Source organism: Bos grunniens, chromosome 7, assembly GCF_055505025.1.
Source record: "Bos grunniens cultivar Pamir isolate PY7600 chromosome 7, Bosgru_T2T1.0, whole genome shotgun sequence".
Taxonomy (NCBI): domain Eukaryota; kingdom Metazoa; phylum Chordata; class Mammalia; order Artiodactyla; family Bovidae; genus Bos; species Bos grunniens.
In genome coordinates, this window is record NC_141171.1 from 4,831,148 (window position 1) to 4,854,058 (window position 22,911).

Genomic DNA, 22,911 nt, shown 5'->3' on the forward strand with positions numbered 1-22,911 from the left:
CCCGTTATTTACACCTTAACCTGTCAAGCCTTTTACAGAAGCATCACGACGAAGAAGTCTTTCATGTTCATACATGCTCACCATAACCCAGCCTTCTTCATCCTCTGTGCAGATCTGCCTGCCCATCTGGTGTCACTGTCCGTTCTTCCTAGAGAGCTTCCAGAACCTTCCTCGTAGTGCAGAGGTGCTGCAAGCAGAGTCTGTCCCCCTTTGTCTGAACCAGTCTTGACGTTGCCTTCTCTTCGCACTGTATGTGGGCTGTTAGGCTGGCGGTCTTCTTTCCTCCATAGTTTGCAGGTGCCTTCTGTGGTCTCTGAGCTTGTTTCTCACATTTGATCTTGTGAGTTTTATCTTAGCTTCTCCGATTGTGGGCCTCAGTCAGCTGCTGTACCAATTTGCAAGGTGTGTTGCCATGTGGCTCTTTCTTTCCCTGCTGGAGTTCTTTAGATCTATGGGTTTATAGTCTTTGTCACATTTGGAGGTTTGAGGCCGTTATTTCTTTGGATACCATGGCCTTGGGATTCCAGTTACGTGTATAATGGATTTCTTAGTACTGTCCAGCAGTTGACCAAGGCTTTGTTCCTTTTCCTAATAGATTTTTTTCCCTGTGTGATTCATTTTGGATACATTTCTGTTGCCTTGTCATCAGATTCACTAACCTTTTCTTCAGTGTCTAATATTAATCCCACTCAGTACCTCAAGATACTGTATTTCTCAGCTCAAGGCGTTCTTTGTGACTCTAGAGCTCTGATACTTCATATTCTTCTTTGCATCAGTTCATGTTTCCCTTTAAGCTCACGAGCATTTTAAGTTTAGAATAGTTGCTCTAAGTGAAACACTTGTCTGATAATGCCATCTTCTCTGTCCTTTCTGAGTCTGTTTCCGTTGACTGATGCTTCTCACGTTTTCCTACAGCTTCCCACATCTGAAGGCTTTTGGTCTGGGGTACTGAGTGTTGCAGAGTTTATGGGATCGTGTGCTGGATTTGGTTGTCTTTTCTTAGAGCCTGATGGTTCTGGCTACTGACAGGCAGTTTGGTTAGCGGTGGATCAGCTGATCTTGGGGAAGCTTGCTTTTGAAATTCCTTAGTAAGAGGAATGAGAGAAGCCCTTAAATGAGGGCTCATTGAGCTCCACTACTGAACGGGTACAGGGAGGACTCCTCTGGGCTGGCTGTGGATGGCATCTCCTGACCCCAGGCTTGGGGCCCCACCGCAGCGAGAGTCCTGAAGCCTTCCTCTGCAGCAGCTCAGGCCCCGTGCTGGTGCCAGGAGCAGTCTCTCTGCATCATCTCTCCTTCATGGGCCTCTGCCCGCACTTCCGGTTCCGTCAGCCTTCCCACCACGGTCCAGAGGCTTCTCTAGGCAGTGAGCCCGGCAGCCTCAGGAGGCTCCCTTGGCCCTTTGGCTTCTTGCAGGGCGTCTGGCCTGTGCTGCCCGTGTTCCCTTTGAGAGCGTGCTTGTGTGTCTGTCCAGCACCCTGCTTGTCAGCGGTGGATGGCTTGTCTGGCCCTGACATGGGTGCCTGCTTGGGAAGAATCGGAGAAGATTTAGCAGGACTGCTCTCTGTCCGTTTGCTCTTCATCCATCCAGTGAGTGTCTCCTGGGCTTGGGTGGCCCATCGTGGCCTCCCTGAAGTGGAAAGGCCTTCCCCTCGGAGTGGAGGGCGTGCATCACGGACCTAAACACAGCAATCTCCAGGGCATGCATCACCGACCTAAACACAGAAATCTCCAGATAAAAGGTTGGAGGTGACTGCAGCTGTGTCCTCCTGGGGTCAGCTTCCAAGTCCTCCTCTGAGAAAAGGAGGCTGCGAGTGTGTGTACCATCCCTGCAGAGAACCTTGGAGGTGACAGGTAGAGTTGGCTCCTGGCCCTGTGTGGGTTTGGGCAAGTCCTTTGACCTTTTCTGATCCTTGAGGTTTGTGATAGAGTTTAGCGATAACAAGCCTAAAATGCAGCTCTCAGCCTGGGACCCGCAGGCCGTGCTCCCGGGAGCTATGTGCCCTGGTCCCGGCTTGCCCCCAACTCAGGATGGTTCTGGGGGTCCGAGCCGTCACCAGCCATGGAGGCTTAAGTCAAGGGAGGTGCAGGCGGGCTGTTTCTCAGGGATCCTAGGCCTTTGGCTTTCAGTGTCCTGCCTGTAGGAGTTTGGAAGTTGTTGGCCTGGGGCCTTGAGGCTGCTCTGCCCAGGGTTTTCCAGAGCCTTCGGGAACGGCCAGCGTCAGACCTGCACGCGGTCCAAGCAGACCTGCAGCCGCTCCTGCCCCCACTGGCCCAGTGGCCAGCTGCTGGGATCAGGCCCCTGCCTGTGATGGTGGAGTGTGTGTCCTGAGCAAGCCCAGTGGACACCCAGCAACCTCCCACCTGAGAGTCCCCTTTGGCACCTACTGCAGCTTGCTGGTTGGTGCAGGAAGAAACCCAGGTGGTCCTGCCCTGCCTGGTATAACAGTGGAGGGAGGAAATGGGGCCACGTTCCCAGGGGCCAGAAGCCCCCTCTGACAGTGTGACCGACCCATATGGCAGAGGGACCCATGGCACTTGGGGTTCCCCTTAGCCTGCCTGCCCCACTTGGAACGTGACTCAGAGGGAAGGGAGAAAGCTGGCAAGTTATCATGCAACCAGCTTCCTTCCAGGAGGTTCTTGGAGGTAATAGGGCTAGATGCACTTTGAGTCATTCAGATGAAGTGTATGTGCTTCACAGTAAATACCTGTAAACTTTGGTTTGACAAAATAAAAGCCTGGAACTTCGCTGGTGGTCCAGTGGCTAAGACTGTGCTTCCAGTGTGGGGGGCCTGGGTTCAACCCCTGGTCAGGGGACTAGACGTGTCACATGCCACAGTGAAGACTGAAGATCCTGAGTGCTGCAGTGGAGAGCTGGTGCAGCCAGATAAATAAACATTCAGAAAAGAAAGGAGAAACCTTACTGTGATCTAAAACAGACCGCATCTTCACAACAAAACAGTACATGCCAAAGGCCACTTTGGTCGATGTTGAAGACACACAAGTAATTTTAGTACATTTTAGAACTCTTCAGGAAATTCCCTTTTCTTGTAACAATTTTAATTTTGTTGTGATTCATTAAAATGTCATTGGGCCTCCGAGCCTGAGAGTCCGTGACAGGTGGGATGGTCATGTGCCAGTGCAAAGGGCACTCCAAAAGCAGATGCTCGTGCAACCCTTGGAGAGGCGCCCCGGCCAGTGCTAGCGCTGCCTCCTGGAAACCTGGTTGGGGGGAGCACAGTGGTGAGCAGGCAGCTTACTGACAGGCACCCGGGGGGGAACAGTCTACACAGAAGGTCAAGGCTATCGCCCCCAAGACTGAGGATGAGAGCCACAGGGTGGACCCTCTGGTGCCAGCAGATGTGTTTTTGACTGCTGTTGAGCGGCAAGGGCTGAGTGCCATTAGAATGCACCTCAGGAGGGGAAATGCCCTGGTGGAACAATGGTTTGAACTCCATGCTTCCACTGCTGAGGGCCCAGCCGCAGCCCCTGGTTGGAGAACTGAGATCTCACGAGCCTCTGGCTGCAGCCGGTCAGTCAGTCAACAAACAGACAGACAAGCACATACCTCAGGGAAATTCCCTGGTGGTCGAGTGGTCATGAAGTGAAAACGTCATGCTTTTACTGCCGAAAGTGTGGGTTCCATCTTCGGTCAGGGAGCTAGGATCCCATAAGCCATGGGGCACGGCCAAAAAAAAGGAATACACCTCAGTCATTGACCAAGTGTTATTGACTCCTCCTTTTGTTCTAAGATCTTCCAAATGGGGCTCCTGTCCTCTCTGCCTGCCACAGGGGCTGGTGTAATTTAGGTTTCTGCGTGGTGTCTCTTGCTAATGGCTATAGACAGGTGACTTGAGTGTGGGGGTCACTCGTGTGTGTGTTTGTGTATGCACGATGGTATGAGTGAATTGCTCTGTTGTTAACAGGACTGACCTGGCCTGGTCCTCCTGCTGGAGGGAGGAGACACTACGAGAACCTCTGTGGCCCAGATCCTGGTTCTTCAATGAAAGTCGGGCGACACGGGGACACACACTGGAGACCAGCCCTCTTGGCATCGCGGTCCTTTTAGCTTGAGCTTTAGCTTTGGCCAGCTTCCCTGCAGTATAAAATCTTAGAAGCAGTGCCCTTGGTGAGTGAATGACTAGGCGTGCTGCGGTGAGCCCTGGGCTGGGTTCTGGGGGTCTGGGCTGAGGGCGTGAGAACCAGGTGCTGCGAGCCCTTTGCTTCTGTGGCACCCCGTGTCTCTGCTCCAAGTTTACACCTGCTGCTCCCCAGCGAGAGCGGCCTGCCTTCTTGGCTTTGGGGCCAGGTGGGGTGCTAGAGAGCTCCGTAAGGGTGGGGGGCGCCGCTCTGCCCTGCTGTGTCGGCTGCCCTCTCGGCTGCCTTCTCATGCGCCCTGCCCTGCCATCTCCCTTCATTCACTTTGCATCGCTGCTGACTGACACTGGTTAAGAGACAAGAGTCTCCCCCCGCCTATTCAGTAATTCTCTGTATGTTCAGGTGACGTTCCTCAGTGCCTACATGAGGCTCCGGAGTGCTCTAGGGGTCGTTGACAGCCCATAGAACTTACGCCCACTTTAGGTGTAGAGTCAAGAGTGTTAACACTCCACCCGAGAAGTTCCCTCCAGCCCGTCTGCAGCCACTCCCCGCTTCAGGCTCTCACAGTTATGCTCTCTCGTTAATTTGGCCTTTTCTGGAAATATACATAGGTGGGGTCATCCGTTGTATGGCGTTCTACATTGGGCTTCTCTCATTTAGCTGGTGGCTTTAAGGTTCGTCCGTGTCCTGTCCACTGGGGAGTTCATTTCTTTTTATTTCTAGGTAGTATTTTGTTTCTCTACCAACTGATGGACATTTGGGTTATTGGCTATTTTTTTAATGTTGTTTAGTCACTAAGTCCTATCCGACTCTTTGCCACCTCATGGACTGTAGCCCATCAGGCTTTTCTGTCCACGGGATTTCCCAGGCAAGAATACTGGAGTGGATTGCCATTTCCTTCTCCAGGGGATCTTCCTGACCCAGGGATCAAACCTGTGTCTCCTGCATTGGCAGGTGGACTCTTTACTGCTGAGCCACCAGGGAAGTAAAGAGTTATTTCTGCTGTGCACATTTATGTATGTTTTTGTGCATTCCTATGTTTTCATTTCTCTTGGGTATATCCCTAGGAATTGGAATTGGTGGGTCACGTGATAACTGTGTTAAACCTTTTAAGAAACTGCCAGGGGACTCCACCGCCAGGTGGCTCAGTGGTTAAGAATCTGCCTTACTGTGCAGGGGATGTGGGTTCAATCCCTGGTCAGGGGACTGAGATTCCGCATGCTGTGGAACAGCTACGCCCGTGTGTCACAGATACTGAGCCCGTGTACCACAGCTAGAGTCTGTGCCCTGCAACAGAGGTCCTGCGTGCTGCAGCTAGGACCTGACGCAGCCGAGTTAATGGATATTGAAATAACCTGCTGGACTTCTCTACAGGACCTTGTATGCTCCCACCAGTAAGGGACGAGGATTCCGGTGTCATCTTTCTTCCTTTAGCTATCCTAGTAGGCACCTGCGTAGTCTGCACCGCACTGACGAGACACGGCTTCTCCCGTGCTTACTGGCTCCCTGCAGATCTTCTTTTGGGTCTCTGTCTTTAACCTAGTTCCAAGCAAAGGCTGCTTAAATGTTGCATCTCCAAGGGCCCAGCTAGACGGGGCCCCCCTGGTGCTGCCCCTCTAATCCTGTGAACTGCATTCCAGGCAGCAGTCTGACCATGGTTTAGGGGGCAGATCATCTGGTCTCGAGCCTGCCGTGAAGAGAGCCTAGCCCCTGTCTCAGCAACGCAGTAGCCCTTGCACCTGCAGGGGCTGGAGGACATGCTGTGTCTGCCCTTGTGGCAGTGAGGCGTGATGTGCTTTGAAAGTGTGGGGTGCGGACTCCCCCTGGCCCAGTGGTTAAGACTCCATCTTCCAGTGCACAGTACGTGGGCTCGATCCTTACTGTAGGGGGCACGGGTCAGGGGCTAAGGCCCCCAAGATAAAATAAATCCTGACATTCTTTCTCAGATTTAAAAAAAAATTTTAAAATGTTTTCAGTCTTTCTCAAATTAAGAAAAAAAAAGTGTGGCTGGCTTCTGGGGTGTCTGATTCTGTGGAGGTGAGTGCCGGAGCTGGGTGTGACCGCTCAGGTCTGCTCCAGGTGCGTGAGTGAAGTCTTTGGAGACTCTTGGCCAAAGGGGAGGCTCCTGTAAGCCAAGCAGGGTGAGCGTGTGGCCCCCATGGTCCAGCCTGGCTGAGCGCGGTCCCCCTCACCTGTGGACGCCTGCCCGGCAGTCTGACAGGTCAGAGGCACTGAGAGGCCAGCCCGCCCGCTGCTTGGCTCTCCCCCGTGTGTGCAGCTGCTCTGCCCACCCTGGGCCCGTGGTGGGCCTGACATTCTGGGTGCAGAGCAGACAGACAGTCACTGCAGACTGGACCTGGGGTCCAGGTGGTGGGGCCTCCCTTACACCTGGGGGCTCTGGGGCGGAGGCCTGAGAGGTGGGCTCTATTGAAGACTGGCGAGCCCAAGATCTAGGCTGCCGTGTGGAGGAAAGCTGAGGAGAACTACAGGCCCAGAGGCTGATTTGGGCCCTGTGGGTTTGAAGATGGAGGGGAGGGGGTCGTCGTGACGAACCAGCACCACCCTGTGGGGTGAGGTCTGCTACACAGAAAGTGCCAAGGGCCCAGGATAAATGAGAAAGAGAAGTGTGACCCTCTGTCTGGATCCGTGTTCTTTCTAAAATTCCACCAGAAGGCTGATCTCCGAATAGCTAAAGCTTAAATTAGTAGAGTTTTTTGGTGTATTTTTTTCCTGTGACATTTGGAAATTCCGCCGCCCCAAGCATAAGGACAAGCTGCTCTGAAGCTGTGACGTGGGAGCTGGGCAGGCGTTGGGCTGTGTCCTGTCAGGGCCTTGGGGTGGAGGGCATCACCTCATCAGCCTGCCTCCTGGTGGGCGGTGCTCCCCGCGCACAGTTCTGTTCAGCGTGGAGCGCCCCTGGGCGGGGTGGCCTGGGCTGGGGCCGGTTTGCGGGAGGATGGTGAAGCGCTGCGCGTTGCCTCTCAGGCACCGTCAGCCCTGGCCCCTGGGCCATCTGAGGAGCTCTTACTGACCGTCAGAACCCTGCTTCGGTGACTCTTCCTGTCATTTTCAACACGTGTAGTTTATTCTTTTCACCTCTCCTGAAAACACTGTCTTTATCCTGCTCCTTATATGACTGGGAAGTGAGTCTTTGGATTTCCAGGTATCTTTTTTTTTTTTTTTTTAGACTTTAAACTTTTTATTTAGCCGATTAACAATGTTGTGGTAATTTCAGGTGAACAGTGAAGGGACTCAGCCATACACAAACATGTTCCAGATATCTTCATTGACATTTTCCCATTTTGCTTTTTTGCAGGATTCTGTTTCACTGAGACCTTCGATCCGATTTCAGGGAAGTCAAGGGGTGAGTCTTTTTTTGGTCTTAATCATACTTATTTAGAATTGTGGCTTGCTGGGCACAGCAGCCCGTTGGGAGCAGTGTTTTGGCCCCATCCCCCTCTGTGCCAGGCAGGGCCCTCTGCTGAGCCATGGTCTGCCTCTCGTCGTCTCCAGGCTGGCCCCATGGCTGGGGCCACATCAGTAGGCCCTCTGTGGGCTGAAGGCAGCTCTTCTGTCCAGCAGTTCCCGAGTTTCCCCACTTCCTGTCGTTGCCAAACTCCTGTTCTGACTTGATCTTTGTGCTGATTGGAAACTATGCCCCCTGAGCCCAAGTGAACCTGGAAATGTGCCCGCCCCCAAGGGCGGGGCGCTTCTCTCTGTCGGTGGACCTAGGACCACAAGTATTTAACTTTTTAGTACCGGGAAGTATACAAACTCAATATTCCAGTTTTTTCGTGAAAGATACTTGATCATAAATGACCATCTTACAGAAAAATTGAGGAATGGGAGAAAGGGCACGTTGTCCATAATCCTTGCCACCCAGGTCCTAGGACCCATATCATCCACCCACTAAAGATGCTTTGCAACACTTTAGTTTTTTTCCTAGTCTTTATTGCAGGTCTTTTTTTTTTTTTTTTTTCTTTAAATCTGAAGAGTTGCCACACACGTATAAGTCAGTTTCCACCTGATAGCCTGCTGGCTTCTTTCAGAAGCAGGGAGATCTGTAGGTTTCGCCCCAGGCAGGGTGCTCCAGAGAGATGGAGCCTTGAGGAGATAACATGTCTGCAAGTGCAGATACAGCGATACCAAGAGATATATTGCAAGACGTTGACACAGGTTTGTGGGGCTGATGAGTGTGAATTCCATGGGGCAAGCAGGAAGCTGGCCCCGAGGTTCATGGGCGAGCTTCCTCCTCATCAGGAAAGCCTCAGTTTCCCTCTTAAGGCCTTCCACTGATTGTATGAGGCCTGCCCAGACCTGGTCATGGATTTACTGCGTCTACAGAGTACCTGCACAGCACACCCAGGTTACCTTTCATGGAGTCACTAGAGGCTGTGGCCTGGCCAGGGGAACACCATCACACCAAGACCAGTCAAGGTTAGCGAGATGCCCTTAAAGGCCCCAGGGCACACGCCCTGCCCTGTGCCTTCTCTGGGGCTTCCATACCTTCTTTGGCCCTGGCCGCCTGCTTCTGCTTTTTCCCCTGAGATGTTTCCCCAAGGGGCAGGGCCGGCTGGGCTTGCTGCCAGACTGGCCCAGTGGCGCCCTCTTGTGGCCCATGGTCACAGTGTGCCCATAGCAGCTGTGGGAAGATGAGGAAGCCAGGCACAGATTGCCGTTCTTTTATCCGTGAGCAGTGCTTTCTAGTCAGCAAGACACCACTGGGATGCTCATAGAAGCGCAGTGAGGGTCTCCTGGGCTTTACGCTCTGTCGCCCAAATTCCTGTGCCAAACTTAAGAGCCACGTCCCAAGAAAGGCCCCCTGCCTCTGAATTGAGAATTGCGCTTTGCCCACATTTTTTTCCTTCTGGGCATTCTCATGTGTCATGGACTTCCTAGAAGGTTTTGAGGGTGTGGAGGCCGTGTGCTACAGCCAGGAACAAGCCAGGCCGTGAGTCTCCACTAAGAGGCTCTTCCCTGGGTGGGACCGTGTGAGGACTGGAAGAGGCCTGTTCTTTCCCAGTTCGCTGTGAAGGACCACGCGCTCGGTCTGCCCCTCCTGACCTCTGGGCCTTGTCCTGGGTATTAATAGACCATGAACGTTCCTCCACGCCAGGTGTGAGAGGCCTGGCCTGGGGCAGGTGCACAGCAGATGCTGTCGTGGTCACTCGGAGCAGTGGAGGAGGCGGCAAGACCCTTGCACTCTGCTCCCGATTCTCCTGGTCGTGCCCTCCAGCATCGAAGTTGGAGACAGCAGGGGGTGGGCCGGGTGGGTTGGCCCAGCTCGTTCAGCACTCCTGGTGCCTGTGCTGACTCCATGTTCTGGACCCCGGGTAGGCAGGCAGGGCCTGCTTCCCAGAGGCCCGTGAAGCTGGCGGACTGAAGATTGAGACCCTCTTTGCTCCTTCACTCAGGGACCTCGGCCAGGTCTCCCTCTGGTTGTTGGCCTCCCCGCCCAGGAGAGGGGCCACGCACCTAAGGGCTGGACGCAGGTTAACATGGCCTTAGGAGGGGGCCTTCCTGGCGGCCCAGTGGCTGAGACTCAGCGCTTGCAATGCTGGTGGCCTGGGTTCCATCCCTGGTCGAGGAACTAAATCCCACATGCCTCAACTAAGAGTTTGCATGTCGCAAGTGAAGACCCCACCTGCTGCAGCGCATATCAGAAATCCCAGGTGCCACAGCTGGGCCTGTGAGACCCTGTGCAGCCAACAGAATAAACCATGGCCCAAGGAGCAGCAGAGCCCCCTGCGGCCCAGAACACGCTCACCCGCTTCCTGGTGCTCGTCCTCCCCGGTGTGAATGCAGCCCCCCGGCACAGGGTCTCGTGTCCCCCGGCTCCTGGGGTGGGAGTCAGGTCCGACCTGGCTTCTTCCCCACTTGTGCAGGGAGTGCTGTGGGGCCTGGCCATGGTGGTGTGCGGCCAGGCCCTGGTGCTGGCTGCTTCCTGGAGGCAACCGCATGGCAGCCTGTGGCACGCCCAGCATAGGGGCGGTGGCGGCGGCGGCACAAAGCACTCACCTTTGTTTCGTCTGCTGTGTCTGTGCCTGTGTGTGTGTTCTCTGCTCTCTCTCAGACACTGGGGTGGCTGCCCTGGGCCCCTCTGCCATCAGAGGTCAGCCATCAGGGGTCACTGTTGAGCTCTCAATCCCTGACAGCTGGTGAAGCATCAGCCTCGCGAGGGGAAGAGAAAACCCCCTCACGGGCTGGCCCTACCCCAGAACTCCTCAGCTGATGAGGACAGAAAGGGAGGTGGGGTCGGTGTCCAGGGCTGTGTGAGGCATTTCTGTGTGCTGCAGCGGGGACCCAAAGGCGGTTTCTAGAATGAGGTTTGACGGCCCTGGTCAGAGGCCGTGACCAGCGTCTGTCTGCAGTCCAGGCGCCGGCTCTGCAGGAGTCCGTAGGGCCGGCCCGCGCTTGTGCCCAGGGCTGCCTGTTGCTGCGAGGTGGGAGTGACCTGGAAGCCTGGGAAGTGGTGGGCGGGGGGCGGTATGTGCTCCCCCTCCCTGTCCACAGTGCGGGGCAGCTCTCAGAAAGGAAGGAGGTGCTCAGAAAGCACCTGGGTTTGGGGCTGCGGACGTGGGCCGTCCAGTGGGCGGAAGAGGCTGCTTTGCTCTTGGAAGGCCTCTTCAGCCATCCAGGATGTGTGTGCTCACTTGTGTCTGATGCCGTGGGACCCCCTGGGCTGTAGCCCGGCAGCTTTGCTGTCAGTGGGATTTCCTGGGCGAGAATCCTGGAGTGGGTGGCCATTTCCTCCTCCGGAGGATCTTCCCGACTGTGCAGCCGTGCAGTAGTAACTCTTGATCCAAAATATATTTTATGCTGAGGGTTCCCTGAAAATAAAGACAATAAAACAAGTGTTCCCTGAAAACCCTCTGGCCAGAGTCTGGCTAGGCAGTGTTTGGTTCCTGGATGCCCTGTTTGGTCTTGCTCTCTCCCAGAGGATTCCAGGTGCGTCCTCACTGTTTCTTCCTGCCCACAGTCTGCTCGGGGCTTCATTCGTCTCTCTGAAGCCCTCACTTGCACTGCAGACACATCAGACCCCGCGTACGTGGGGTGAGGGCTGCCAGCCTGACTTGGTACGAATTTCAAAGGGGCTTGACCTACCCACGGTGGAACCAGCACGCTCCTTGGCTTCAGGGTTGGATGTCAGCCATTCGGGTCCTCCGGGTGGGACATGGCTGTTTGGAGGGCCAGGGCTGCCTGTGCATCTCCGCGTTCAGGCACATCCATGAGTCTGTGGCACCTCCCTTGGCCTCCCCATCCCAGAAGTTGGGGCTGACATCAGATGCACTAAACCTGCCCTGCCCAGGCCTGCTGTGGCCCCATGGTGGCCCCTAGGAGAGCCAGGACTCGGTCCAGAAGACTGCGGAGCGGAGGCCGAATTTCAGAATGCAGGTTGCGCTCTCTGCCATCACAGAGAAAGCTAGGTGTCCTGGGCCATTCGTGCCCAGCGGACTGGTTTCCCTCACTGGTTCCCAGGGACTGGTAGCCATTAACTAGCATTGTAACAGCCCGTTAACCAGAGGATTCCGTGCACTCTGGTGCCAGAGAGCTGGGGAGGGACTGAGGCTTTAGGACTGCTGTGGCAGGCTCCAGGCAGGCCTTCCCCTCCCTGTCTTGCGGCCCCGGTGGCTGCACAGACCCTCCTCTGGGTGCTGGCCGGTGCCCCCGCACCCCCCCGACTCAAGGATTTTGAAAGGGCCAATACATACCCGTGTGGAAAAGTCCTCACTGGGCTGAAGAATCATAGGGGATGGTCCCCCATGCCCCTGCCCAGAGAGGAACACCGTGGTGTCGGGACCTAGGCTGTACCCCTCTCTTTTGCTCTCCCCGACGGGGGCTATGGCAGGCAGTCAGGGCAGCCACTGCCCTCTGAGCAGCCAGAGATGGAAAAACGTCACTGGGGGTGGCTGGGTCTCCGCCGGAGCCAGCACGTGGTGAGGGAGAGGCTCAGGGTCGGGCGTGGGGGGGAGCCGTGTGTCAGGGCTCAGGCTCCATCAGAGGCACTTTTGATTTTGCTGACATTATGGTGCACACTCCTCCCACTGTGTCCTGGGTAACTGCGTCAGTGTGTACGTGCCTGCGGTGCCTGTGGGGGCCTCTCCCGCGGTGACCCTCAGGAGCGTCTGGGCGCTGGGTGTCCAGTTACTTCCGTAATGGAGAGCAGAAGTCGCGTCTGCCCGGGAGCGTGTGCGGCTGGCGCAGGGTGGCTGCCAGTGCTGGACAGTGCGATGCTGCACGTGGACTCCAGTGTGTGTGTGCATGTGTGTGTGTGCACATAGGTGTTTTCCTGCCCAAGGGTAGCAGGCGGTCCAGGTTTATAGTAAAACACACTTGCCGAGTGTGAGCTGCTTCGTCCCATTTTTGACCCTTACAGAAACGTATGGAGATCAGGGTCTGTGTGGCTGGCCAGGGCTGACATTGGTGCCCTGCTGGTCTCCCTGTCGCTGGCTGTGCATCCTGACTGGGCCCTCCGCCACCTGCTGTGTGCATAGGGGGATGCTGGAGGACCAGGAGATCTCGCTGGGCAGACACCAGCTGTGGGGCGGGGAACTGGGGGACGGCATGATCGTCAGCCCAAGGTCATCTGCAGTCCCTGGACAGCCGCCGCAGACCGCCCCTCTCCCCCAGGCCAGGCTCTTCCTGTCCCAAGCAGCTGGGCCTGGGGGCTGCTCTCTGATGCCTTGGCTCTCCCTGTGCAAGGAGGGAGCTTCTCCTTGCAGCAGAGACTGGCTGTGCATGGAGGGGGTTCTGCAGCATTTGGAGCCAATCCTGGGCTGTGTGCCCTCCCAGCTTCCCTCGAGGGTTTCCATACCCCACTGAGGGCTGGGGTGGGAGAGCTGCTGCTCTCGCTGTGGCCGGAGCTTCATGTCCTTGATCACACAGACTCTACTCAGACAGGCCGAGCTGGCTGTGTTCTCGTGTAACAGCCGGGCACGGGGAAGGAGGCATTCAGCCCAGGGTCGCGTGCTGTCCAGCGCCGATGGGGCGTGCTGTGTCCTCACGTCACCTCAGAGGAGGCGGCATCGGCTCGGCCTGCGGAGGCGGCACGACAGCCCTGGTGCTGCCCCTTCTTGACCATTCATGACTCCTCCCGGCGTGTCTCCCTAACTGTGACAAGCCACGGTGGTCCAGCCCAGGGCGGACCTTAAGGCTGGTCTCCTCTGGCGACAGGGCTCTGGAGGCCCGTCCCGGTAGCCCAGGAGCTGGCAGCTGGAGCGTGAGGTTCTCCTGTCTGTGTTTCTCAGCAGCCGCTGGCCGTCGCCCAGGGTAGGCAGGGGGCCAGAGGGTCGGCCTGGAATGAAGCGGCCTCTGGGTTTCCTGCCTTGCGCTGAGCACTGCACCTCAGCCAGGGCTAGTGCCATCTGTCTGTCAGCCTGCCAGGCCGTCTGTCTTTCCTCTCTGGCGGCTGTGGCTTGCCTAGTTAGGCTCCAGCGGTGCCGTCTGCTGTCAGGGTTAGGTGACCATGTGTACGCATCCCGTGTCGTGGTCGGCGGGGGCACGTGCTGCCCGTCTGTGCACCCCTCAAGGCCCGTGCCTGCCTTCTTCCCAGACACCCAGGTGGACGGTGGCTCTGGCCTGGAGGAGGTGGAGAGGGCCTCGCCATGTGGGAGAAGGGGGAGTGTGCGCCAGGGTATCTCGGCCGAGCGTGCCAGCCTGCTGCTGACGCCCACCTGTCTTGCCCCATTTCAGCTTTCCGGGTTGTCTCAAGCCTGGTCTGCCCAGCTTGGTGGGGGATCTGAGCCGTGGCCCAGGTTGGAGTGGGCCCCTGCCCCCGGCTGTGTGCTGAGGGATCGTGCTCCTTAGCCCACAGTGCCATTGCTGCGGACACGGGAACCCGCACCCCCACCCTGCGCTGTGTGGGGCCCAGGACCCACCAGCAGCCTGGCCATGGTGACAGGCTGGTCTGTCACTGACAGGGAGACCAAGGGGGTGCATTCACATATCGCCAGGGACGGGCCAGGATCGTGTGCTGGCCCTGCCTGTGGGCCCCCCAGTGACACCCCCTCTCCATGCAGCACATCTCCATCCCCCAACCTGACTGCCCCACGGAGGCGCGGACGTTCTCCTTCTACCTCTCCAACATCGGCCGCGACAGCCCCCAGGGCAGCTTCGACTGCATCCAGCAGTACGTGTCCAGGTGAGCCTTGCCCAGACTGCCCCAGCTCTCACGGGGCCAGGCCCACCTCCCTTGACCCCCACCGTGGATCCCCCGCGCCAGCCCGCCGTGCGGATGTTTACCCCCACCTCCAGCCCCAGCTCTCCTTCTCAGATGAGCCGTCCTGGCTCTTACAGTGTGTCCAGGGTGCAGGCGTGGGTCCTGGCGTGCCCCCTCTTGCCCAGGAACCTGGGTTCCCTTGCTTCTTTCAGGTCAAGACGTGCCTTGCAGAAACCCTGTTGCCCAAGTCAGCACCAGACCCTGTTTCCTAGCTGGGAGTGTCAGGCAGGGGCGGTGTCGGCCCCGAGGCCACCTCTGTGGTCATCCCAGGAGCTCGCCTCACCTCTGGCCTCTGTCTTGCAGCCATGGGGATGTCCACCTGGACTGCCTGGGCAGCATCCAGGACAAGATCACAGTGTGCGCCACTGACGACTCCTACCAGAAGGCGCGGCAGAGCCTGGCGCAGGCTGAGGAGGAGACGCGCAGTCGAGGAGCCATTGTCATCAAGGCCGGAGGCCGTTACCTGGGTGAGGCTTGGGGGCCGGGGCTTCACCTGCGGGGGTCTTGTGCCTGCTGGGCAGATGTCAGGAGAGCTGGCGAGTCTCAGGGCCCGTCAGGAGCAGGAACAGGAGTGGTGGGCTGACAGAGGCCAGGGGAGCTGGGTCCTTCTTGGGTGGTGTCTGCTGCATTCTGAATCCAGGATGGACTAGAGGGCCTGAGAGTTCCAGGAATTCTGAATCCCAGGGCCCCTTCCCCAGGCTGTAGCCTCAGGCACGTCTGCCTCTCCCCGTGCATGAAGCCAGAGCTTCAGCCTGTCCCTTCAGTGGCCACCCCTGCCCTCACCTGCCCAGGTGTCTCTTTCCCATGGCTGACCTGGCCAGGGCACAGTGCAGATGGCAAGATGCACTCTGCTGCGGGCAGCCTGCTGCTGTGTTGGGGCCAGCGAGGGACCATGGGATGGAGACCTGGAAGGAAACACGTTGATCCGTTTCCTAGGACCTTCCACCCCCTCAGTATCTGCTTGGAAACAATTTCAGAGACACTGAGACACTGACCATATTAAAAGTGCGGAGAGAAGTACTGTTTATTTAGAAAGCTCCATTGCGCTGCCTCAGTCTTCCCACCTCTGGGTGTAGACGGAGTCTCCAGTGAATTCATTGTCAGGCAAGAAAGGCCCGAGAGAGGCATGAAGCAAAGGAGAACCTTGATGGGTTTTGGAGTTTTTTTCTTCTTTAAGAAAAAGTCACTCTTTCACATTGCTCTACAGAGCACGCAGTCTCCCTTGCCAAGCGGTGGGGTTGGCTCTGAATGGAACCCTAGATGGTGCTGGTCCTCCTGTCAGCACGGGGCCCCGGTGGGCGTGGCAGTGTGTGCCTGGGGAGCCTGGGCCCCTGGCTGTCAGCCACCCAGGAGGTGCCAGCCAGAATCCCAAAGGGCTGCAGCTGCCTGCTCCTGCCTTATGATGCAAATACAGACATTTGTACACATTTTAATAAGTTTTGGGTGGGTCTCTAGCCAGAATTTATCTTACTGTTCCACTTAAGACACAATGAAGGCTTTTACTGTTCTCTGGCCTCAGAAGCCAGAGACATGCAGTCCTGGCTGTGTCAGGCCTCTCCCCCACTCCATGTCATCAGGGTTCTCTGGGGACGAAGTCTGGCCCTGCAGGTTCTAAAAGCTCTCCTTCTTGTGTTCATATGACAAGTCAGAGTTGAGGGATATGTGCAAAAGACAGTTGTCATGGAGAGCTTTGTGGCCCAAGGATTTAAGACCTGCACTGACTTTGCTCAGAGGTCCTCCTTCCTGCGGTGGCAGGGGCGTCGTCCAAGGTGGAGTGAGCGACTTTGGATGGAAGCCCCCCTCCGTCAAGAGCACCCCAGGGGGCTCCATGGAGGACCCCCTCACACGTCTCTGTTTGCACCAGGAGGGTGGAGAGAGGCCTGCGGCCCCCGGGGCTCCGAGCACAGGCAGGTCTGCCCAAGTGACCTGACACTTTTTCTTTTCTCCTTGGTCGTAAAAGAGCACGGCGGGACCCAGGGGACCAGCAGAGAGCTGGGGACTGCAGGCTCTGGGCTGCTTCTCCTGCCATTCTGGGACTCGCTTTTAACCATCAGCCCTCTTCCCCATAGGGGCCAGGGGTTTGGATGAAGTTAGTTAAGGCTCGCCGGAGAAGGCAATGGCACCCCACTCTAGTACTCTTGCCTGGAAAATCCCATGGATGGAGGAGCCTGGAAGGCTGCAGTCCATGGGGTCGTTGAGGGTTGGACACAACTGAGCGACTTCACTTTCACTTTTCACTTTCATGCATTGGAGAAGGAAATGGCAACCCACTCCAGTGTTCTTGCCTGGAGAATCCCAGGGACGGGGGAGCCTGGTGGGCTGCTGTCTATGGGGTCGCACAGAGTCGGATGCGACTGAAGTGACTTAGTAGTAGTAGTAGTAGTAGTTAAGGCTCTCAGCCCACTTCTGAGACTGGGGACCCACAAGTGCCCTTTGATCTGCTTGTGGTCAGCAGGTGGCACTCTCACTGGACAAGTGGGCTGCACGAGGCTTAAGGTGCCTTGGGCGTGGTGAGAGCTCGGCGCTGTCGGCCGTGGGCCATCCATGGGTGTCCGTGTGCTCGCTCAGGAACGTGCCATCGCTCCAGGCAGGGGGACACGGCGACCACCCCTCAGCCCTTCCCATCCCTGACACCTGGCTCTTACTGTAGGCAAGAAGGTTCAGTTTCGGAAACCGGCCCCGGGGGCAGTGGATGCCGTGCCCTCCCGGAAGCGGGCAACCCCTATCAACCCGGCCAGCGCCATCAAGAAGTGCAGCGCTGGCAGCGCTGGCGGGGGCAGCGGGGTGTCTCAGCGGCCCTTCCGGGACCGCGTGCTGCACCTGCTGGCGCTGAGGCCCTACCGGAAGGCCGAGCTGCTGCTGCGGCTGCAGAAGGACGGCCTGGCACAGGCGGACAAGGACGCGCTGGACAGCCTCCTCCAGCAGGTGCGTGCTGCCCGGTGCGGGGCATGGGGCACTTTTACTGTCCAGGGCTCGTCTCCTCATAACTGTAGGCTCACAGGCAGTGGGTGTAGCATGGGCGACCCAAGACTTCAGATGCACAAGGTTTTTGGAATTGAATGAAGCCTGGGGAATCCACAAGTGCAAGTTAGCAAGAATTCAGGCTTCATATCAGGTGGGTCTCCTTGTGGCTTATCAGTTATGGCGCTAGGCAAGGGACTTCATGTCTGGACCCTCAGGTTTCTGTCTGTGGCTGGGAAGTGACTGCAGCACCTCTCTTTGGGATCAAGAGGTAATCAGGCAGGAACGTGGGGCCAGCAGGCAGAGCCTGCTGTTAAACAGCCAGGGCTTTGGAGCGACAACGCTGGTCCCAGAGCCGCCCTGAGGGAGGCAGCTCACGGACTCCTGAGAGGGTCGGTGGCTTGCTCCCGATTCAGTGCCTTAGCTGGGCCGCGTGCATGCTGCTTGGCCGTGAAGTGGCAACAGGCCACCTCAGAGCACTGCTGCTGTGAGGACCCACAGCCAGCGGCAGTCACTCCAGTGTTCTGGGAGGAGCTGTGGCCTGCCTCAGACACTCTGGGCTCTTGGGTGCTGCCTCCTATGGTCTAAAGTTGATGCCATGACCATCCGGAACTGTGTCTGAGGAGTTTCCACGCATTTCTGAGGATTTCTGATTGACCGAGTTCTCCCGTGGGTACCCTGCTGCCCCTCTGCCCCTCCCTGAGCGCAGTCCGAGGCTGGGGTGACCACACACACCTTTGGTAGGAGAACATCGGCATGGCTTTTGTCCCCCCATGCTCCGACTGGCATCTCTGTGTCGTCATCACCCCCCAGCGAGTTCAGGGCGCAGGGCAGGGGTGAAGAGGGGCCTCTGTGACCAGCCCCGCACTCCGAGCACGAGTGCTGATCTGGGGCTGGGCCTGCCCCACAGGGCAGGTGCCTCCCCTCCCCGTCACCGTGCAGAAGCCCCCTGTGTCCTGAGAGAGGAGGTGCTCCCCGGAGCCTTTGTTCCCGTCAGGGGCTCCTCTGTGTACTCACTGGCAGCCTTTGTGCAAACTTGGCCTCCTGAGCATCCGCCCCCCCACGTGGAGGTTGTGCTGGCGCTGACTGAGTGGCAGTGTTTCTCCCAGCAAGTTCGGGAGTCAGCTTGGGGCCTGGAGAAGACAGATACGTTACTCTGTAGTCCAGTTTTCTTGGGGCTTGCTAGAGCATCCAGAAAGCTCTGGAACCAAGAACATTTCCCAGGGTGCTCATTTCTTTGGAAAGTCACATGTGTTGGCTCACCCTTGGGAAATTGGGGGAAGCATACGGGAGGCCCTTTCCCTGGGCTCGGGGCCACCCAGAGCTGCCTCTTGCAGCATAGGGTGACTGAGCAGGGCTAAGGGAGCTGGGCAGGGTCATCAGCCGTGAGCCGAGACAGGGCAGGGGTGACAGCCACGCCTGCCCCGGCCGGTGCCTGGAGCGCGAATCACCATCCAGCCAGGTCCTTAGCCCCTGGGGTAGCATTCTGAAAAATGCCCTTGCTCCTGCTCTCCAATCTTGTTCTCTTTGGGCCCAGGGTAAAAAAGCAGCACATGCAGAATGTGAACCTTGGCCAACCCAGCACCTGATGGCACCTGAGATTTACCCACTGAGTGACCCCTAGACACCGGTGGCGCCAGGCTTAGTGCTCTGGAGAGAGAGGGGGCTGGCGGTGCTGACCTGGGTCTGCCCGGGGCACCTGCTTCACTTTTAACCGCCAAGGTGTTCTCACCGCTCCTGGTCCTCTCCTGGGGTTAGAGAGGCATCATGCTGGGTGCCAGCTTCCCCAGCCAACTTGGGTTTGGCAGCTCCCCGAGGCGGCCCAGGCAGTGTCTTGCACTAGAGTGCTAGAGCATCCTGGGTGCCCGCTCTGATTTCTCCTATTCTCTGATTTCCTGTCCCATCTGCCTTGAGCTTCTGTGTTTGCTACCAGACTTGTTCTCCCCAGCAATTGTGGGAGGGGCACTGGGACCCCACCAGCGTGAGGATAGGTATGGGGGCTGCACCTCACAAAGGATGCTCATTTCCCAGGCCTCCCGCCCCTCACCCAGTGACTCTGACGAGCAGCACTATGCAAAGACACCTCTTTCACTTTTGTGAAAACATCTGGAGAGAAGATTTGAGGCCTTCCACCTTCCTGGTGGGAGTGTGGATGGGTGGGTGGCTCTTCTGGAGAGCATTTTAGCGAAGCGTCTCAGAAGCCATAAAAATGTTCAGTCTTTGACCCACTAATCCCACTTCTGGGAAGCCAGCCGAAGAAAACCATCCCCAGCGTGGAAAAACCTGCACAAGTGACATGTGTTTATGCTCCAGAGAAGCTGGAGACAAAGTCCACGTCCAGCAAAGGAGAGAGGCTGAGTGGGTCACAGTGCAGCCTCTTGGTGGAGTATTACTCAGCCACTAAAAATGCTCCTTGTGGAAACTGCCGTGACGTGGAGAATAAATTCATAGTCTCAGTTGTAGTGAAAAACAGCAGCTGCCGTGCCAATCACCCAGCTCCACACGCGCGTTCTGGAGATCATGGTGCCTGACGAGATGCTTGGGAAAGTGCCCTCTGCGGGTCAGGGGCCTGAATTCCATCAAGCACATTAAGGCAAATGTTCTAAATGCATCTTTGCACAATCTTGAAGACGAACTCAGCTTGTGTTAACCAGAAGCAGCAGGGTTGGCTGGTTGCAGGGAAGGTGGGCTCAGCTTGGGCCCTGAAGGCACCCCTCCCCCAGCTCCCCCAGATCAGCTAACTCTGCCACAGGAGCTGTGAGTTTGAGAGCGTGTATCTTAGTCCATAGGCTGCTGTCATAGAACACCATGGCCTGGGTGGGTTAGACACCACAGACCCGTCACACAGCTTTGGAGACTGGGAGGCCCAAGGTCAGGGCACCGGGAGATTGGGTGTCTGGTGAGGGCCTGCGTTCTGCCTTCTCATGGTCATCCAGGGGAGAGGGGTAAGGAAACTCTGGATTCTCTTTTATAAATAAGACATTTGGGCTTCTCTGGTGGATCAGTGGTAAAGACTCTGCCTGCCAGTCCAGAAGACAAGGGTTCAATCCCTGATCCAGGAAGATCCCACATGCTGCAGAGCAGCTAAGCCCCTGTGCCACTGCTGTTGAGCCTGTGCTCTAGCCCCTGAAGCCACACCTGCTGAGCCCATGCACCACGACTGCTGAAGCCCAAGAGCCCTCGAGTTTGTGCTCTGCAACAGAAGCCACCACGGTGAGAAGCCCGCACACTGCAGCTGGAGAGTGGCCCCCAGCCTGTCACATCGGGAGAAAACTCAGAGCAACAAAGACCCAGCACAGCCCCTCCCCCAAAAAGACACTCCCATGGGGGCTTCATCCTCATGACCTCAGCACCTCCCAAAGGCCTCACCTCCTAATACCGTCGCCTTAGGTTAGCAGGAGGTAAGACTTAATGTGCATTTGTAGAGGACAAACATGGTTCAGTCCATAGCAGGGAGATGGACTGCTGATGGAGTCTTGGGAGTGTAGATGGCAGCACCCCCTTGTGGAGCCAGCCTGGCCTCCAGCAGCATCTGGGCCTGCTGCTCTGACCCTTCGGCACCCCAAGGGCCGCCGTCCCGGCCTGCAGAGGAGTTGGGGGGCCAAGTGTTGGCTTGGGCAGAAGTGTGCTGTCCTCTTTCCCCTTTAATGTCTGTCTCCGCCTCTCCCTGCACCACCCCCCAAAATGCTTTCGTGATCATCTCTGGCTCTGTCTTGCAGGTGGCCAACGTGAATGCCAAGGACGGCACGTGCACGCTGAAGGACTGTGTGTACAAGGATGTGCAGAAGGACTGGCCCGGCTACTCAGAGGGAGACCAGCAGCTGCTGAAGCGGATGCTCGTCCGGTAACACTGCCGCCCCGTCCGTCAGTGGGTCCCCATCCCCTGGGCCTGGGGCACGTCTCATCTCCAGGAGGCTGAGGGGGCTTCCCGTGGCGCCAAAGCCCACAGGGCCTGCAGGCAGGATGGAGGGGGTCTCTAGAGACTGCCTGGGTAGCCCACCGTGGCCTCCTGTAGGAAAAAGGCGAGCCTTGCTGAGTGGGGTGGAGGGCATGAGTCTCTGCGTTGAACATGAGAACTTCAGGACAGAAGGCCCCAAAGCAGCCGTTCCTGCTGCCCCTGCTGCCCATCCTATCAAGCTCCTTCTGAAATCTGCGTGTCCCCACAGGCTACTGCTGCAGCCGCCTTTCTTAAAAAGGAAGTCTCAAGGACTGGAAGCAGAAAGGAACAAAGCAAAACAAACCTCCCCACAGACACTATTAAGCAGCATTAATTAAAAGGATCCCCTCTTGGGTTAATGGGGACCCGAAGTCAGGAGTAGCCAAGGTGGCTCTGGGGAGAAGTGGTTAAGTCGGCCCCTGTCTAAGGCAAGCAGTTAATGATTTCCTTCTCAATTGATGCCTGGGAGCCCCGGCTGTGAAGCGCCCTTCAGAGCAGCCTGAGATGCTAATTAGTCCTTAAGTGGTTTCTCAGGGACTTGGAGCAATTTATGAAGGTTTTTTTTTTTTTTTCTTTTTTTTTTTAAGTTGTTTAAACCAGTAACTGCATCTGGAGATCAGAGCCAAGTTGGGGCCACTCTAGGTGAACCATGAGTCCCCCCTTGGCCCTGTGGGGTGCTCACCTGCTGTTCCGGGGTCACTGCTGTGGCTCTCTAGACGTCTCTAGGTGCTCAGGGAGGCTGAGGGGACGGTTTTGGCAGAAGACCCTCCCCCTCCCCTCTCTGGGCGGCGTCTGCTGCCCACCAAGCATGTCTCAGACACTGTCACCTCCTGCAGGTGTTTGCATCAGCAGTAAAGAATCTGCCTGCAATGCAGGAGACGCAGGTTCAGCCCCTGGGTTGGGAAGATCCCCTGGAGGAGCGCATGGCCACCCAGTCCAGTATCCTTGCTTGGAGATGCTCATGGACTCTAGTGGCAGGCTGTAGGGCGTGGAGCTGCAAAGAGTTGGACTTGACTGAAGTAATGGAGCATGCGTGCACGTGTGGCGGTAGTGTTGAAATAGTAATTTACACCCACCTGAGTGCTTTGAGGTTCCAAGGGGCATGTGGGGTGGGGCGCCTTGAGGCTGCTCCCACCCTTCCTTCCTTCAGAGCCTCTCACTGCCGGCTGATCTCAGGCCCCCAGCCCTTGGCCTCCCAGAGCTGTCCAGGAGGGGCATGGCCGGGAGCCAGCAGCCTGTGGGCAGTCTGCCCATGGGTGGGTGCGGTCCCTAGGAAACTGGGCTGAATACTGAGGGGTATCACGTGGGTGAATACTGAGGGGTATCAGGTGGGAGGTTCCTCAGGCTCTTGACTCCCGGCGCTCAGGGCCACGCCAAGCTCTCCTTTCCTCTCTCATGTTTGCCCTGGGCCGTCTTGGCGCTCTGTTCTCGGGCTGCGTGGGCCAGCTGGGGGGTGGCCTGGCCCGATGCCTCTCCAGAAGCTGGCAGCATCTGCTGCTCTTGGGAGCTTGACCTGATTGATGGGCAGAGGTCAGGGTCAATATCACTGATACCCACAACCCAGCGCTGCTCTGCACAGCTTTTTTTTTCCATGTTTAGGTTGCTCCCTCCCTGAAGAAGGCCCTCCTTACAACCGGTCTTCATGCCGTGGGTCTCATGGCAAGAAGGAGAAATGAGGTCTTAGGGTGTTCCTCTT

General features: G+C 57.1%; 1 protein-coding gene and 1 long non-coding RNA gene across 4 annotated transcripts in view; both read left to right on the plus strand.

Annotated features, from left to right (window-relative positions):
- Positions 1-4,121, plus strand: part of LOC147368087 (uncharacterized) — a 45,077-nt gene extending 40,956 nt beyond the window's left edge. Inside the window, exon 3 of the long non-coding RNA XR_015166471.1 lies at positions 3,927-4,121. This is a non-coding gene — a long non-coding RNA (uncharacterized LOC147368087). The remainder of the gene's footprint in view (positions 1-3,926) is intronic.
- ELL (elongation factor for RNA polymerase II) overlaps positions 1-22,911 on the plus strand; it is a 79,468-nt gene that overhangs the window by 42,968 nt on the left and 13,589 nt on the right. For 2 of the 3 annotated variants that reach the window (XM_086408362.1, XM_086408364.1), the window contains exons 2-6: positions 7,415-7,462; positions 14,118-14,239; positions 14,621-14,784; positions 16,968-17,242; positions 20,998-21,122. In XM_086408362.1, the coding sequence (XP_086264488.1) occupies positions 7,415-7,462; positions 14,118-14,239; positions 14,621-14,784; positions 16,968-17,242; positions 20,998-21,122 (734 nt within the window). Of the gene's footprint in view, positions 1-3,998; positions 4,130-7,414; positions 7,463-14,117; positions 14,240-14,620; positions 14,785-16,967; positions 17,243-20,997; positions 21,123-22,911 lie in introns of those variants that run through there. The other variant, XM_086408363.1, reaches the window with a different exon arrangement.